This window comes from Salmo salar, unplaced genomic scaffold (assembly GCF_905237065.1).
Source record: "Salmo salar unplaced genomic scaffold, Ssal_v3.1, whole genome shotgun sequence".
NCBI classification, from domain to species: Eukaryota; Metazoa; Chordata; class Actinopteri; order Salmoniformes; family Salmonidae; genus Salmo; species Salmo salar.
In genome coordinates this window covers 77077-96519 of record NW_025549545.1, presented here as the reverse complement: position 1 = coordinate 96519, position 19443 = coordinate 77077, and the positions used below count along the sequence as shown (strand labels likewise).

Here is a 19443-nt window from a genome sequence, read left to right as displayed (position 1 = left end):
ACCCCCTAGAACAGCTAGATGGAGGAGAGAGTCTGGACTAATGATAACACCCCCTAGAACAGCTAGATGGAGGAGAGAGTCTGGACTAATGATAACACCCCTAGAACAGCTAGATGGAGGAGAGAGTCTGGACTAATGATAACACCCCCTAGAACAGCTAGATGGAGGAGAGAGTCTGGACTAATGATAACACCCCCTAGAACAGCTAGATGGAGGAGAGAGTCTGGACTAATGATAACACCCCCTAGAACAGCTAGATGGAGGAGAGAGTCTGGACTAATGATAACACCCCCTAGAACAGCTAGATGGAGGAGAGAGTCTGGACTAATGATAACACCCCCTAGAACAGCTAGATGGAGGAGAGAGTCTGGACTAATGATAACACCCCCTAGAACAGCTAGATGGAGGAGAGAGTCTGGACTAATGATAACACCCCTAGAACAGCTAGATGGAGGAGAGAGTCTGGACTAATGATAACACCCCCTAGAACAGCTAGATGGAGGAGAGAGTCTGGACTAATGATAACACCCCTAGAACAGCTAGATGGAGGAGAGAGTCTGGACTAATGATAACACCCCCTAGAACAGCTAGATGGAGGAGAGAGTCTGGACTAATGATAACACCCCCTAGAACAGCTAGATGGAGGAGAGAGTCTGGACTAATGATAACACCCCCTAGAACAGCTAGATGGAGGAGAGAGTCTGGACTAATGATAACACCCCTAGAACAGCTAGATGGAGGAGAGAGTCTGGACTAATGATAACACCCCTAGAACAGCTAGATGGAGGAGAGAGTCTGGACTAATGATAACACCCCCTAGAACAGCTAGATGGAGGAGAGAGTCTGGACTAATGATAACACCCCCTAGAACAGCTAGATGGAGGAGAGAGTCTGGACTAATGATAACACCCCCTAGAACAGCTAGATGGAGGAGAGAGTCTGGACTAATGATAACACCCCCTAGAACAGCTAGATGGAGGAGAGAGTCTGGACTAATGATAACACCCCCTAGAACAGCTAGATGGAGGAGAGAGTCTGGACTAATGATAACACCCCTAGAACAGCTAGATGGAGGAGAGAGTCTGGACTAATGATAACACCCCCTAGAACAGCTAGATGGAGGAGAGAGTCTGGACTAATGATAACACCCCCTAGAACAGCTAGATGGAGGAGAGAGTCTGGACTAATGATAACACCCCTAGAACAGCTAGATGGAGGAGAGAGTCTGGACTAATGATAACACCCCCTAGAACAGCTAGATGGAGGAGAGAGTCTGGACTAATGATAACACCCCCTAGAACAGCTAGATGGAGGAGAGAGTCTGGACTAATGATAACACCCCCTAGAACAGCTAGATGGAGGAGAGAGTCTGGACTAATGATAACACCCCCTAGAACAGCTAGATGGAGGAGAGAGTCTGGACTAATGATAACACCCCTAGAACAGCTAGATGGAGGAGAGAGTCTGGACTAATGATAACACCCCCTAGAACAGCTAGATGGAGGAGAGAGTCTGGACTAATGATAACACCCCCTAGAACAGCTAGATGGAGGAGAGAGTCTGGACTAATGATAACACCCCCTAGAACAGCTAGATGGAGGAGAGAGTCTGGACTAATGATAACACCCCCTAGAACAGCTAGATGGAGGAGAGAGTCTGGACTAATGATAACACCCCTAGAACAGCTAGATGGAGGAGAGAGTCTGGACTAATGATAACACCCCCTAGAACAGCTAGATGGAGGAGAGAGTCTGGACTAATGATAACACCCCTAGAACAGCTAGATGGAGGAGAGAGTCTGGACTAATGATAACACCCCCTAGAACAGCTAGATGGAGGAGAGAGTCTGGACTAATGATAACACCCCCTAGAACAGCTAGATGGAGGAGAGAGTCTGGACTAATGATAACACCCCTAGAACAGCTAGATGGAGGAGAGAGTCTGGACTAATGATAACACCCCCTAGAACAGCTAGATGGAGGAGAGAGTCTGGACTAATGATAACACCCCCTAGAACAGCTAGATGGAGGAGAGAGTCTGGACTAATGATAACACCCCCTAGAACAGCTAGATGGAGGAGAGAGTCTGGACTAATGATAACACCCCCTAGAACAGCTAGATGGAGGAGAGAGTCTGGACTAATGATAACACCCCCTAGAACAGCTAGATGGAGGAGAGAGTCTGGACTAATGATAACACCCCCTAGAACAGCTAGATGGAGGAGAGAGTCTGGACTAATGATAACACCCCCTAGAACAGCTAGATGGAGGAGAGAGTCTGGACTAATGATAACACCCCCTAGAACAGCTAGATGGAGGAGAGAGTCTGGACTAATGATAACACCCCCTAGAACAGCTAGATGGAGGAGAGAGTCTGGACTAATGATAACACCCCCTAGAACAGCTAGATGGAGGAGAGAGTCTGGACTAATGATAACACCCCCTAGAACAGCTAGATGGAGGAGAGAGTCTGGACTAATGATAACACCCCCTAGAACAGCTAGATGGAGGAGAGAGTCTGGACTAATGATAACACCCCCTAGAACAGCTAGATGGAGGAGAGAGTCTGGACTAATGATAACACCCCCTAGAACAGCTAGATGGAGGAGAGAGTCTGGACTAATGATAACACCCCCTAGAACAGCTAGATGGAGGAGAGAGTCTGGACTAATGATAACACCCCCTAGAACAGCTAGATGGAGGAGAGAGTCTGGACTAATGATAACACCCCCTAGAACAGCTAGATGGAGGAGAGAGTCTGGACTAATGATAACACCCCCTAGAACAGCTAGATGGAGGAGAGAGTCTGGACTAATGATAACACCCCCTAGAACAGCTAGATGGAGGAGAGAGTCTGGACTAATGATAACACCCCCTAGAACAGCTAGATGGAGGAGAGAGTCTGGACTAATGATAACACCCCTAGAACAGCTAGATGGAGGAGAGAGTCTGGACTAATGATAACACCCCCTAGAACAGCTAGATGGAGGAGAGAGTCTGGACTAATGATAACACCCCCTAGAACAGCTAGATGGAGGAGAGAGTCTGGACTAATGATAACACCCCCTAGAACAGCTAGATGGAGGAGAGAGTCTGGACTAATGATAACACCCCTAGAACAGCTAGATGGAGGAGAGAGTCTGGACTAATGATAACACCCCCCTAGAACAGCTAGATGGAGGAGAGAGTCTGGACTAATGATAACACCCCTAGAACAGCTAGATGGAGGAGAGAGTCTGGACTAATGATAACACCCCCTAGAACAGCTAGATGGAGGAGAGAGTCTGGACTAATGATAACACCCCCTAGAACAGCTAGATGGAGGAGAGAGTCTGGACTAATGATAACACCCCCCTAGAACAGCTAGATGGAGGAGAGAGTCTGGACTAATGATAACACCCCTAGAACAACTACCTCCTGATGTATCTCGTACCTCCTGACGTATTGCACAAGTTGACTACAGGTATTAACTTAAAAAAGTAGCAAAAAAATATTCTAATTCATTGAAAAAATCTTTAAATAAATAGTTACCGTATTGAAGAAAAAAAAAAAAACATCCCGTGGCTTTTCCCAAATAAATCTAATTTTATTCATCACGTACACGTGTTTAGCAGGTGTTAATGCGAGTGTAGTGAAATGCTTGTGCTTCTAGTTCCGACAGTGCAGTAATATCTAACAATTCCACAACAACTACCTAATACGCACAAATCTAAGTAAAGGAATTAATTAAGGAATTAAGAATATATAAATATTTGAACCCTACTGGGCTTAACATGTCAACGATATAAAAACTCTCATTACTCAGAACAATATAAACACAACATGTAAAGTGTTGGTCCCATGTTTCATGAGAAATTAAAGATCCCAGAAATGTTCCATACGAACAAAAAGCGTATTTCTCTCAAATGTTTTGCACAAATTTGTTGTTTGTGCAATGTTTCTCCTTCGCCAAGATAATCCATCCACCTGACAGGTGTGGCCTATCAAGAAGCTGATTAAACAGCATGATCATTACACAGGTGCACCTTGTGCTGAGGACAATAAAAAGGCCACTTTAAAAAATGTTTTGGCAGTTTTGTCACACAACACAATGCCACAGATATCTCAAGTTTTGAGGGAGCGTACAATTGGCATGCTGACTGCAGGAATGTCCAACAGAGATGTTGTTAGATAATTTAAATGTTAATTTCTCTACCATATGCCAGCCTCCGCCGTTTTCGAGAACAGACCGTGTGTATGGCATCGTGTGGTCGAGCGGGTTAGTTGATGTCAACGTTGTGAACAGAGTGCAACATGGGATACGGACAACAAATCACAATTACATTTTATCGATGGAAATTTGAATCTAACAGAAATACAGTGACGAGGTCCTGAGGCCCATTTTATTAAGGTATCTGTTACCAACAAATGCATATCTGTATTCCCAGTCATGTGAAATTCATAGATTTAGGACCAAATTAATTTATTTAAAATGGACTGATTTCCTCATATGAACTGTAACTCAGTAAAAATCTTTGAAAATGTTGTTTGGACAAAACGCACCACAGAAGAAGAGCGGAGCTGGGAACGCTTAACAGGCTGAGTCACTCTGTTACCATGGCACCACGTCCACTGGTCAGCGCTCACACAGCCTTAGATTAATAGGAGGGGGAACAAGATACACACTGTACCAACACACACACACACACACACACACTGTACCAACACACACACACTGCACCAACACACACACACTGCACCAACACACACACACTGCACCAACACACACACACTGCACCAACACACACACACACACACATGTACCAACACACACACTGTACCAACACACACACACACACACACACACACACACACACAGTACCAACACACACACACACTACCAACACACACACACACACACACACACACACACGGCACCAACACTTTCTCACACACACAATGTGCGTACACACACCCTCTCCTCACGCCCCCACACACAGCAGCTGTCACACACAGAGGGTTGGGCTTGTTAGGGAGGGTGGCGTGTGTGTGTGTGTGTGTGTGTGTGTGTGTGTGTTTTTTGTGTGTTGTGTGTGTGTGTTTTGTGTGTGTGTGTGTGTGTGTGTGTGTCATGGCATGTTAAAATACCCAGGGTCTGACGTCACTCTATATAAACAAACAGCTCTACCTCTAAACCCAACAAGACACACAGCTCTACGGTAGAATTTCACCAGGGATTAAATATCCTTCATTCTGGAGAGGAGAGGAAGAGGAGAAGGTGAGTCACCAGAGATTAAATATCCTTCATTCTGGAGAGGAAGAGGAGAAGGTGAGTCACCAGAGATTAAATATCCTTCATTCTGGAGAGGAAGAGGAGAAGGTGAGTCACCAGAGATTAAATATCCTTCATTCTGGAGAGGAAGAGGAGAAGGTGAGACACCAGAGATTAAATATCCTTCATTCAGGAGAGGAGAGGAAGAGGAGAAGGTGAATCACCAGGGATTAAATATCCTTCATTCTGGAGAGGAAGAGGAGAAGGTGAGACACCAGAGATTAAATATCCTTCATTCTGGAGAGGAAGAGGAGAAGGTGAGACACCAGAGATTAAATATCCTTCATTCAGGAGAGGAGAGGAAGAGGAGAAGGTGAGACACCAGAGATTAAATATCCTTCATTCTGGAGAGGAAGAGGAGAAGGTGAGACACCAGAGATTAAATATCCTTCATTCTGGAGAGGAAGAGGAGAAGGTGGGACACCAGAGATTAAATATCCTTCATTCTGGAGAGGAAGAGGAGAAGGTGAGACACCAGAGATTAAATATCCTTCATTCAGGAGAGGAAGAGGAGAAGGTGAGACACCAGAGATTAAATATCCTTCATTCTGGAGAGGAAGAGGAGAAGGTGAGACACCAGAGATTAAATATCCTTCATTCAGGAGAGGAGAGGAAGAGGAGAAGGTGAGACACCAGAGATTAAATATCCTTCATTCTGGAGAGGAAGAGGAGAAGGTGAGACACCAGAGATTAAATATCCTTCATTCTGGAGAGGAAGAGGAGAAGGTGAGACACCAGAGATAAATATCCTTCATTCAGGAGAGGAAGAGGAGAAGGTGAGACACCAGAGATTAAATATCCTTCATTCTGGAGAGGAAGAGGAGAAGGTGAGACACCAGAGATAAATATCCTTCATTCAGGAGAGGAAGAGGAGAAGGTGAGACACCAGAGATTAAATATCCTTCATTCAGGAGAGGAGAGGAAGAGGAGAAGGTGAGACACCAGAGATTAAATATCCTTCATTCTGGAGAGGAAGAGGAGAAGGTGAGACACCAGAGATTAAATATCCTTCATTCTGGAGAGGAAGAGGAGAAGGTGAGACACCAGAGATTAAATATCCTTCATTCTGGAGAGGAAGAGGAGAAGGTGAGACACCAGAGATTAAATATCCTTCATTCTGGAGAGGAAGAGGAGAAGGTGAGACACCAGAGATTAAATATCCTTCATTCTGGAGAGGAAGAGGAGAAGGTGAGACACCAGAGATAAATATCCTTCATTCAGGAGAGGAAGAGGAAGAGGAGAAGGTGAATCACCAGAGATAAATATCCTTCATTCTGAACAAAATGGCTCCTCTCCTGGAAAAGCATTTCAACTGCCAAACTGTTTTGCAACACTCACCCACCTCGTCTCCAATCCCCCGAAGCTACAAACCACACAAGTGTTTTGAGATGGTTGTGGAGCTGAGAAATCAGATCACTTCTGATGACCAGCAAGAAAACACACACACACACACACACACACACACACACACACACACACACACACACACACACACACACACACTTCCCCTACGTTACATAGGACAGTACTTCTACCCTAGAATGAACGACATGCATCTTCAAGCGATCCATTGATAGGACAGGCCTCTGGCCGGGTGCCAAACAACAACGGCCTCTCGCCGGGCGCCAAACAACAACGGCCTCTCGCCGGGCGCCAAACAACACTAGCCTCTCGCCGGGCGCCAAACAACACTAGCCTCTCGCCGGGCGCCAAACAACACTAGCCTCTCGCCGGGCGCCAAACAACACTAGCCTCTCGCCGGGCGCCAAACAACACTAGCCTCTCGCCGGGCGTCAAACAACACTAGCCTCTCGCTAGGTGCTAAACAACAACAGCCTCTCGCTAGGCGCTAAACAACAACAGCCTCTCGCTAGGCGCTAAACAACAACAGCCTCTCGCTAGGTGCTAAACAACAACAGCCTCTCGCTAGGTGCTAAACAACAACAGCCTCTCGCTAGGTGCTAAACAACAACAGCCTCTCGCTAGGTGCTAAACAACAACAGCCTCTCGCTAGGCGCTAAACAACAACAGCCTCTCGCTAGGTGCTAAACAACAACAGCCTCTCGCTAGGCGCTAAACAACAACAGCCTCTCGCTAGGCGCTAAACAACAACAGCCTCTCGCTAGGTGCTAAACAACAACAGCCTCTCGCTAGGCGCTAAACAACAACAGCCTCTCGCTAGGTGCTAAACAACAACAGCCTCTCGCTAGGCGCTAAACAACAACAGCCTCTCGCTAGGCGCTAAACAACAACAGCCTCTCGCTAGGCGCTAAACAACAACAGCCTCTCGCTAGGTTCTCACGTGGATTAAAGGGTAACTTCACCCAAAAATCTAAATGCCTCAGATTTTCCCCCAGCCCTCAAAAGTGGTCTCTTGATGTGGTTTAAGCATCGCTGTGGACTTAGAAAATCCAATGTTGTTGTTTTTCCTCTATTAAAAACAGAGTCCTTTTGAGAGTGAAAACCCTAAAACCAGTCAAAACAAAACCTTTCATTTTTCAAGTTCATGTGGGCTATTTACTTACTCACATTTCAGTTTTTATGAAATACATCATTTGAAAAACAAACATTGCGGAAAATTCATATCTTGTAGTAAAACTGGAAATAAGACTTTAATCAAAAAAAAAAAAAGGTTAAATATTTTTTTTTTTTAATTAAAAAAGTTTAATGTTCTCTTTGAAAATAGTCCAAAACAACAATACGCTGAATTCAGAAAAAAATAATATTTTTATTTTAGTCACATCCACAGTAGTATTGCGCGGTATACCAAAACATCATGATATCAACATTATAGAATACCGCACTACTCGTTTCCCTACCGATCAATAACAAACCCGCCGTTGAAATCCTGTTGAATTTAAACCAACTGCCACCAGTCTCTTGAACCCGCAGGTCCCAACGTCCTCGTCATCACGTGTTGCAGCTGTAATCCACCCGCTAACATCCCACTAACCAGCCTTCAGTCGCTTCGCGTCTCTCCTCCGTCCGCTCTTCATAAAACATTTTAGTTCATCCGTCAGGTGTTCGCGAGTCGAGGATGAAGACGCAGAACCCCGATGTGTCATCTGTTGTTAAGATTTCTATATTTGTTACATTGCTGACTTTGCTCACTGCTCCAATGTCGATACAATGTATCATTTCATCTGTTATAACCAAGAGCACAGACACAGCGGTTCGGTTTGTATTGCCGTTGAGGCCGCGGTTCGGTTTCGGGTACAGAGGGTACAGCGGGTACAGAGGGTACAGCGGGTACAGCGGGTAAAGAGGGTACAGAGGGTACAGAGGGTACAGAGGGTACAGCGGGTACAGAGGGTACAGCGGGTACAGAGGGTACAGCGGGTACAGCGGGTACAGCGGAAAAACGAAATTCCAACAGTTACTGTAGCGTTTCGTTGTCTATTTAAGGAAAATCCAAAAGCGTTGATATATTCCCCGATTCCATATATGATCACGACTCGTCTAAGGCCTGCTGAGAGGACAATCAGGAACATCAACACTGTATTTTCTTACATAAAAACAAACAAACAAAACAACACGATTACTCATCAACAACCCTAAAATAAAAGTGCAATATTCATGTGAAAACAATTTGTAAAACACGGCTCAGACGTTCTACAGGCCAGTGATATAATATTTTCGTCCAAAGATCCACACTACTCATAAAACGGGAGGCGTCTGTAGCGCGATAAGTCTGATTTCCCGCTACGGGGGGTCATGTGATGTCACCGTTAGGCATCTCTCTGTAACCCTGGAGGTCGGTCCCATATCCACAGCTAGAAACATACCTACCACTCAGAATAGACCCATATCCACAGCTAGAAACATACCTACCACTCAGAGACCCATATCCACAGCTAGAAACATACCTACCACTCAGAGACCCATATCCACAGCTAGAAACATACCTACCACTCAGAGACCCATATCCACAGCTAGAAACATACCTACCACTCAGAGACCCATATCCACAGCTAGAAACATACCTACCACTCAGAGAACAGACCCACAGCTAGAAACATACCTACCACTCAGAGAACAGACCCACAGCTAGAAACATACCTACCACTCAGAGACCCATATCCACAGCTAGAAACATACCTACCACTCAGAGAACAGACCCACAGCTAGAAACATACCTACCACTCAGAGACCCATATCCACAGCTAGAAACATACCTACCACTCAGAGAACAGACCCACAGCTAGAAACATACCTACCACTCAGAGACCCATATCCACAGCTAGAAACATACCTACCACTCAGAATAGACCCATATCCACAGCTAGAAACATACCTACCACTCAGAGAACAGACCCACAGCTAGAAACATACCTACCACTCAGAGACCCATATCCACAGCTAGAAACATACCTACCACTCAGAATAGACCCATATCCACAGCTAGAAACATACCTACCACTCAGAAACCCATATCCACAGCTAGAAACATACCTACCACTCAGAGACCCATACCCACAGCTAGAAACATACCTACCACTCAGAGACCCATATCCACAGCTAGAAACATACCTACCACTCAGAGAACAGACCCACAGCTAGAAACATACCTACCACTCAGAGACCGAACCCACAGCTAGAAACATACCTACCACTCAGAGACCCATATCCACAGCTAGAAACATACCTACCACTCAGAAACCCATATCCACAGCTAGAAACATACCTACCACTCAGAGAACGAACCCACAGCTAGAAACATACCTACCACTCAGAGAATGAACCCATATCTACAGCTAGAAACATACCTACCACTCAGAAACCCATATCCACAGCTAGAAACATACCTACCACTCAGAGAACGAACCCACAGCTAGAAACATACCTACCACTCAGAGACCCATATCCACAGCTAGAAACATACCTACCACTCAGAGAATGAACCCATATCCACAGCTAGAAACATACCTACCACTCAGAAACCCATATCCACAGCTAGAAACATACCTACCACTCAGAATAGACCCATATCTACAGATACAAACATACCTACCACTCAGAATGAACCCATATCCACAGCTAGAAACATACCTACCACTCAGAGAACAAACCCACAGCTAGAAACATACCTACCACTCAGAGACCGAACCCACAGCTAGAAACATACCTACCACTCAGAGACCGAACCCATATCCACAGCTAGAAACATACCTACCACTCAGAGACCCATATCCACAGCTAGAAACATACCTACCACTCAGAGAACGAACCCACAGCTAGAAACATACCTACCACTCAGAGACCGAACCCACAGCTAGAAACATACCTACCACTCAGAGAATGAACCCATATCCACAGCTAGAAACATACCTACCACTCAGAGAACAGACCCACAGCTAGAAACATACCTACCACTCAGAGACCGAACCCATATCCACAGCTAGAAACATACCTACCACTCAGAATAGACCCACAGCTAGAAACAAAACTACCACTCAGAGAACGAACCCATATCCACAGCTAGAAACATACCTACCACTCAGAGAATGGACCCACAGCTAGAAGCATACCTACCACTCAGAGACCCATATCCACAGCTAGAAACATACCTACCACTCAGAGACCCATATCCACAGCTAGAAACATACCTACCACTCAGAGACCGAACCCACAGCTAGAAACATACCTACCACTCAGAGAACGAACCCACAGCTAGAAACATACCTACCACTCAGAGACCCATATCCACAGCTAGAAACATACCTACCACTCAGAGACCGAACCCACAGCTAGAAACATACCTACCACTCAGAGACCCATATCCACAGCTAGAAACATACCTACCACTCAGAGACCGAACCCACAGCTAGAAACATACCTACCACTCAGAGACCCATATCCACAGCTAGAAACATACCTACCACTCAGAGACCCATATCCACAGCTAGAAACATACCTACCACTCAGAGAACGGACCCACAGCTAGAAACATACCTACCACTCAGAGACCCATATCCACAGCTAGAAACATACCTACCACTCAGAAACCCATATCCACAGCTAGAAACATACCTACCACTCAGAGACCCATATCCACAGCTAGAAACATACCTACCACTCAGAGACCCATATCCACAGCTAGAAACATACCTACCACTCAGAGAATGGACCCACAGCTAGAAACATACCTACCACTCAGAGAACGAACCCACAGCTAGAAACATACCTACCACTCAGAGACCGAACCCACAGCTAGAAACATACCTACCACTCAGAGAACAGACCCACAGCTAGAAACATACCTACCACTCAGAGACCGAACCCACAGCTAGAAACATACCTACCACTCAGAGACCCATATCCACAGCTAGAAACATACCTACCACTCAGAGAATGAACCCATATCCACAGCTAGAAACATACCTACCACTCAGAAACCCATATCCACAGCTAGAAACATACCTACCACTCAGAGACCCATATCCACAGCTAGAAACATACCTACCACTCAGAGACCCATATCCACAGCTAGAAACATACCTACCACTCTTGCCATTTATTCGGCCCGGTCAGAGTCCGTTGCAAAGGACTGCTTGAATACAGAGGGGAGGCTCCTTCTCCCGTGTGGCTCAGTTGGTAGAGCATGGTGTTTGCAACGCCAGGGTTGTGGGTTCGATTCTCACGGGGGACCAGTACGGAGAAAAAAAATGTATGAAACGTATGAAATGTCTGCATTCACAACTGTAAGTCGCTCTGGATAAGAGCGTCTGCTAAATGACTCAAATGTAAATGTAATGAAGCTGTGTTGATTGTTTTGTTTTTTGCGTTTCTGTCTTTGCTCCGACGGTATGAATTCTGGGGGTTGATGTCGTCGGCAGCTGCACTGCCGATTCTAGTTGAACAGCGGAGACAATACTGGTTTAACATTTTATCCACAACTCTGTCCCATCGTAAAGATTTATCGAGTTATCTTTGATGAATTCAATATTATTATTTTAATTTTTTTGAGGAAGTGCATACTGGCTACGGCGTCTGAAAATGGACAAACGGCCTGTTTTCTTGTTTTCCAAGTGAAGGTCTTTTAAGGGAATATGAGAGGAGACTCGTTGGGTTGTCCTAGCAACCAGCTGAACTGAAGCATGCTGGGGCCTTTATGCTGACACCCCAACACACACACACACACCGCAACACACCCCGCAACACACGAACACCCCGCAACACACGAAAACCCAGCAACACACGCACACCCAGCAACACACGCACACCCCCCAACACACGCACACCCCCCAACACACACACACCCAACCCCAACACACACACACACACACCCAACCCCAACACACACACACACACACCCAACCCCAACACACACACACACACACACCCAACCCCAACACACACACACACACACCCAACCCCAACACACACACACACACACACACACCCAACCCCAACACACACACACACACACACACCCAACCCCAACACACACACACACACACACACCCAACCCCAACACACACACACACACCCAACCCCAACACACACACACACACCCAACCCCAACACACACACACACACCCAACCCCAACACACACACACACAACCCACACACACACACAACCCACACACACACCCCCAACACACACACACACCCCCAACACACACACACACCCCAACACACACACACACACCCCCAACACACACACACACCCCAACACACACACACCCCCAACACACACACACACACCCAACACACACACACACCCAACCCACACACACACACCCAACACACACACACACACACACACACACACACCCAACCCCAACACACACACACACCCCCAACCCCAACACACACACACACCCCCAACCCCAACACACACACACCCACTGCTGCTACTGTTTATCATCTATCCTGTTGCTTGGTCACTTTACCTCTTTACCTATATGTACATAGCTACCTCAATTACCTCGTACCCCTGCACATCGACTCGGTAATCTCTGTATATCAAATGTATTTTATAAAGCCCTTCTTACATCAGCTGATATCTCAAAGTGCTGTACAGAAACCCAGCCTAAAACCCGAAAAACAGCAAGCAATGCAGGTGTAGAAGCACAGTGGCTAGGAAAAACTCCCTAGAAAGGCGAGAACCTAGGAAGAAACCTAGAGAGCAACCAGGCTATGAGGGGTGGCTAGGAAAAACTCCCTAGAAAGGCCAGAACCTAGGAAGAAACCTAGAGAGGAACCAGGCTATGAGGGGTGGCTAGGAAAAACTCCCTAGAAAGGGGATATATATATATATGTATATAGCCATGTTATTACCTGGTACTTCCTGTATATAGCCATGTTATTACCTGGTACTTCCTGTATATAGCCATGTTATTACATGGTACTTCCTGTATGTATATAGCCATGTTATTACCTGGTACTCCCTGTATATAGCCATGTTATTACCTGGCACTCCCTGTATATAGCCATGTTATTACCTGGTACTTCCTGTATATAGCCATGTTATTACCTGGTACTTCCTGTATATAACCATGTTATTACCTGATACTTCCTGTATATAGTCATGTTATTACCTGGTACTCCCTGTATATAGCCATGTTATTACCTGGTACTTCCTGTATATAGTCATGTTATTACCTGGTACTTCCTGTATATAGCCATGTTATTACCTGATACTTCCTGTATATAGCCATGTTATTACCTGGTACCCCTGTATATAGTCATGTTATTACCTGGTACTTCCTGTATATAGCCATGTTATTACCTGGTACTTCCTGTATATAGCCATGTTATTACCTGGTACTTCCTGTATATAGTCATGTTATTACCTGATACTTCCTGTATATAGTCATGTTATTACCTGGTACTTCCTGTATATAGCCATGTTATTACCTGATACTTCCTGTATATAGCCATGTTATTACCTGGTACTTCCTGTATATAGCCATGTTATTACCTGGTACTCCCTGTATATAGCCATGTTATTACCTGGTACTCCCTGTATATAACCATGTTATTACCTGGTACTTCCTGTATATAGCCATGTTATTACCTGGTACTTCCTGTATATAACCATGTTATTACCTGGTACTTCCTGTATATAACCATGTTATTACCTGGTACTTCCTGTATATAGTCATGTTATTACCTGATACTTCCTGTATATAGCCATGTTATTACCTGATACTTCCTGTATATAGCCATGTTATTACCTGGTACCCCTGTATATAGTCATGTTATTACCTGGTACTTCCTGTATATAGCCATGTTATTACCTGGTACTTCCTGTATATAGCCATGTTATTACCTGATACTTCCTGTATATAGCCATGTTATTACCTGGTACTTCCTGTATATAGTCATGTTATTACCTGATACTTCCTGTATATAGTCATGTTATTACCTGGTACTTCCTGTATATAGCCATGTTATTACCTGGTACTCCCTGTATATAACCATGTTATTACCTGGTACTTCCTGTATATAGCCATGTTATTACCTGGTACTTCCTGTATATAACCATGTTATTACCTGGTACTTCCTGTATATAACCATGTTATTACCTGGTACTTCCTGTATATAGTCATGTTATTACCTGATACTTCCTGTATATAGCCATGTTATTACCTGGTACTTCCTGTATATAGTCATGTTATTACCTGGTACTTCCTGTATATAGCCATGTTATTACCTGGTACTTCCTGTATATAGCCATGTTATTACCTGGTACTTCCTGTATATAGCCATGTTATTACCTGGTACTTCCTGTATATAGCCATGTTATTACCTGGTACTTCCTGTATATAGCCATGTTATTACCTGGTACTCCCTGTATATAGCCATGTTATTACCTGGTACTTCCTGTATATAGTCATGTTATTACCTGGTACTTCCTGTATATAGCCATGTTATTACCTGGTACTTCCTGTATATAGCCATGTTATTACCTGGTACTTCCTGTATATAGCCATGTTATTACCTGGTACTTCCTGTATATAGCCATGTTATTACCTGGTACTTCCTGTATATAGCCATGTTATTACCTGGTACTTCCTGTATATATAGCCATGTTATTACCTGGTACTTCCTGTATATAGCCATGTTATTACCTGGTACCCCTGTATATAGTCATGTTATTACCTGGTACTTCCTGTATATAGCCATGTTATTACCTGGTACTTCCTGTATATATAGCCATGTTATTACCTGGTACCCCTGTATATAGTCATGTTATTACCTGGTACTTCCTGTATATAGCCATGTTATTACCTGGTACTCCCTGTATATATAGCCATGTTATTACCTGGTACTTCCTGTATATAGCCATGTTATTACCTGGTACTTCCTGTATATAGCCATGTTATTATTACTCATTATTGTCATTCGCTGTGTATTTATTCCTCATGTGATTTTTTGTATTTTATCTGGAGAAGGAGAAAGCATTTCACTGCTAGTCTACACAGGTTGTTTACCAAGCATGTGACAGATAAAATGTGAGTGATTTGTAATCTCTATTGTTCCCTACCTGATACGTTTATTCCCACAACTGTTCTGTGAAGTTTCAGTTCTACATTAACCTACATAAAGCCTATATATCTGTGAAGTTTCATTACTACATTAACCTACATAAAGCCTATATATATCTGTGAAGTTTCAGTTCTACATTAACCTACATAAAGCCTATATATCTGTGAAGTTTCAGTTCTACATTAACCTACATAAAGCCTATATATCTGTGAAGTTTCAGTTCTACATTAACCTACATAAAGCCTATATATCTGTGAAGTTTCATTACTACATTAACCTACATAAAGCCTATATATATATATATATCTGTGAAGTTTCATTACTACATTAACCTACATAAAGCCTATATATATATATATATATCTGTGAAGTTTCATCCCATTAACCTACATAAAGCCTATATATATCTGTGAAGTTCCATTACTACATTAACCTACATAAAGCCAATATATCTGTGAGGTTTCATCCCATTAACCTACATAAAGCCAATATATATATATATATATCTGTAAAGTTTCAGTTCTACATTAACCTACATAAAGCCCATATATCTGTGAAGTTTCATCCCATTAACCTACATAAAGCCTATATATATCTGTGAAGTTCCATTACTACATTAACCTACATAAAGCCCATATATCTGTGAAGTTTCAGTTCTACATTAACCTACATAAAGCCCATATATCTGTGAAGTTTCATTCCATTAACCTACATAAAGCCTATATATATATATCTGTGAGTGAAGTTTCATTACATTAACCTACATATCTCCTGTAGCCACTGTGCATTCAACTGTTCTTTACAGAAGGACCAATATGTTTATATTAAAAATACAGAATAGAGACGTGGTCATTTATAAAGCAGTAAAACAGAACAGCTAGAAACCAGGCCGATAGATAGATAGATAGATAGATAGATAGATAGATAGATAGATAGATAGATAGATAGATAGATAGATAGATAGATAGATAGATAGATAGATAGATAGATACTGTAGAATCGATAGATATATGATAGATATATGATAGATATATGATAGATAGATCTTACTGTGATGTGGATGAAGGTTCATAACAGATGGAAGGAATTTCCCGACGTGGAGATTTCCCGGGTGCCCTGTGGCCAAGTGTCCCGGCGAGGGAGGGATCATCCTGGCTGCAGCAGCAGCTCCGAGTCGGTGGGTCTCCATGGCCAACAGTGGAGGGGGAACATGGACAGATCGAGGGGGTCCGAAATCTCGGCCATCCATTCTCCAGTGTAGGGAGGGAAGGGGGAGGGACGTCCAGAGCTAACACTGTGTCCGGGATAGTGTTCCCAAAGAGCCGCTGAAGGCTAGGCTGCCCATCGAAATCCCTGACCTATAAAAACACGCAGTAAAATCGCTTGACATATACAAATCAATCCACACACCCGTACGTCTTGTCTCTGGCGAGGTCAGTTCATAAGGACTTAAGTAACAGTCGTTTTTTTTTACCCAAGAGCCTCTACCGGAATATACGGAGCTCGGTCCATTAGACGGGCAATGACGCAGTTTGGAAAAACACTTTAAAAACTTAAAATCTACAATCTTTCATAAACGCGCAAATAGGAATAACGGTTAAGCGGTTGTGGAGACCCTTCATATGAACCACTGTGTGCTAATAATAATAATTACAATAATATGATTATTGAAAAGGTTTAGCTGACCAAGCTGCGTTTCTTCCACGACTCTCAGGCAGCAGACGGTGAAACCGGTGAAGCCGTCGCTCTTCCCCGCTAACGGGGCAGGGAACTGAGCGGTAGTCGGGGAACAGATTGGATGGTCTCTGATCCCAAATGAACCAACAAAAAAAAACAGCTCAGCCCAACAACAAACAAAAAAACCCACGTCGTCGTCAAATGGATTCCTTGTATAATATGGATTCCTTGTGGAATAGCGTCGATGGCCGAGTTGTTCCGTCAGCCCTGAACCAGCCAGCAGCTCCACCGATGTAAAAACCCAATACACCGTAAATATCACCGGCCCATCAAATATATATGTCAAACTGGTTTAATAATATATAAATATATAAATAGGGCTGCAGAAGAGCCCCGTGTCGTTGATCAGAAGAGTTGAGCGGTGTGTTGGAGCGTCCTGATCCGCAGGTCGTGTTAAAGATATCCCCGCTGCTGCCTGGAGGACCTGACCCCGGTCCGTTCACACCCCAGACGGCTGATCACACCACTCCTCCGTTACTAAACACTATTTACATCAACATTACATGGCAGCCCTAACTGCCGACTCGGTTAAGTTCGTGTGTATTTAAAAAAAAAAAAACACACACTAAAACAGCTTGATAATAACGTTTAATGTGTGTTTATACCAAATGCAGCCAAGCGAGTAGACCTGGCTAGTGTCGCGTTGTTTTTAATGTAGAATAATGATCTAAAACGGTCGTCTTTAATGACTCTTATGGAGGCGATCAGAAACATTTAAATCAGCAAATTAAAACACGGACTTTTCGTGCTGGAAAGAAAGGCTGAATGGTCAAAATCCCTCGTAATTAATTCCAGGTTTCTAGTAGTTGCTTCTTGTTGTGGACTACATACAGTCTGTTTTAGGTACAGGCTAACAAAACGCTATTTCACTGTTATAAAAATAAAAATAAGCTAAGGTCTGATTAAAAATAAAAAATCTATTTTTAAAAGTTATTTTAGTAAACAACGAGCTAAATGTTGTATTGTAACCTTCAGACTGTCAGAGTATCGAGTTGTCTGGTCACACCGCGGATTCTGAGTCGTGGCAGACAGCAGATCTGATAAACATTTACTTTTTACATACAAAAAAATAAAAACATTATTTCGACGGTTTATCACTTTGTATAAAGCAGCGATACTAATGTATCCAGAGGCTGTTAGTGGGGCGGTGCGGGGCAGCAGGCCATGCGGCGCAGGGAGAGGCTCAGGCGGCCACGTTTCAAACTTTTCTCGGGTCCATTATTGTGAAAGTAAACTTTAAGCAGTTAAAAAGCCCGCTGTTGTTCTCCTGTATCTAGCAGCGAACACATCCAACAATACCGATAAAACACAGCTACCCGCCTTTTTAACTGATTCACCTTTAAGATAAAAACATGTTTAAAAAAATGGGAAATTTAACAAGGTTTTGCGATATTATGCGACGGGAGTGACAGTTCGGAGAACAAGTGCGCCTCTTACTTGAGAAGGAAACGTGTTTAGAAAGCAGTAAAATCCTTATTCTGGTGTGAATCGATCCATTGGTTCTGTACCGTTATCAGGCTGTTCTGTGATCCATCTGGGCCGTCCGTAATGAGGGGGGGTAGGGGGGGACAAGGCCCCTCGTCCGACCATTAAAATCCTCCGCAATGAAACGCGCCTTGTTTTTACAAGGACCTCCGCAACACACTCTCTGATTGGCCGAGCGAGGTGTCAGTCACCCGGATGTATACACTTGGTCCAGCGCCAGCTCTAGAAAAACCCAATTATGGCTCAAGGAGTCTGACTGTTTCAAGGGGCCCCCTTGCTTTCAAAACTCAGGGATCAAAACAAGCAGTGGGATTTTTTTTTGTTGGGGGGGGGAGTCGGTTTCCAGGCGGCCCTGGTGTTCCTTGATGATAGAAATTGTCTGTGTGGAGAGACTTCAGGACGCAGCAGAGACT

The 19443-nt window shown here is 44.0% G+C and overlaps 1 protein-coding gene across 2 annotated transcripts in view; it reads right to left on the bottom strand.

Annotated features, from left to right (window-relative positions):
• The window catches only part of LOC106591770 (trinucleotide repeat-containing gene 18 protein), a 79043-nt gene extending 59850 nt beyond the window's left edge, over window positions 1-19193 (bottom strand). Inside the window, exons 1-2 of one of the 2 annotated variants that reach the window (XM_045713408.1) lie at window positions 18983-19193; window positions 16859-17166 (exon numbers count right to left, since the gene is read on the bottom strand). In XM_045713408.1, the coding sequence (XP_045569364.1) occupies window positions 16859-17057 (199 nt within the window). In that variant the 5' untranslated portion in view covers window positions 17058-17166; window positions 18983-19193. The remainder of the gene's footprint in view (window positions 1-16858; window positions 17167-18982) is intronic. The other variant, XM_045713407.1, reaches the window with a different exon arrangement.
• Window positions 19194-19443: the final 250 nt, after the last annotated feature.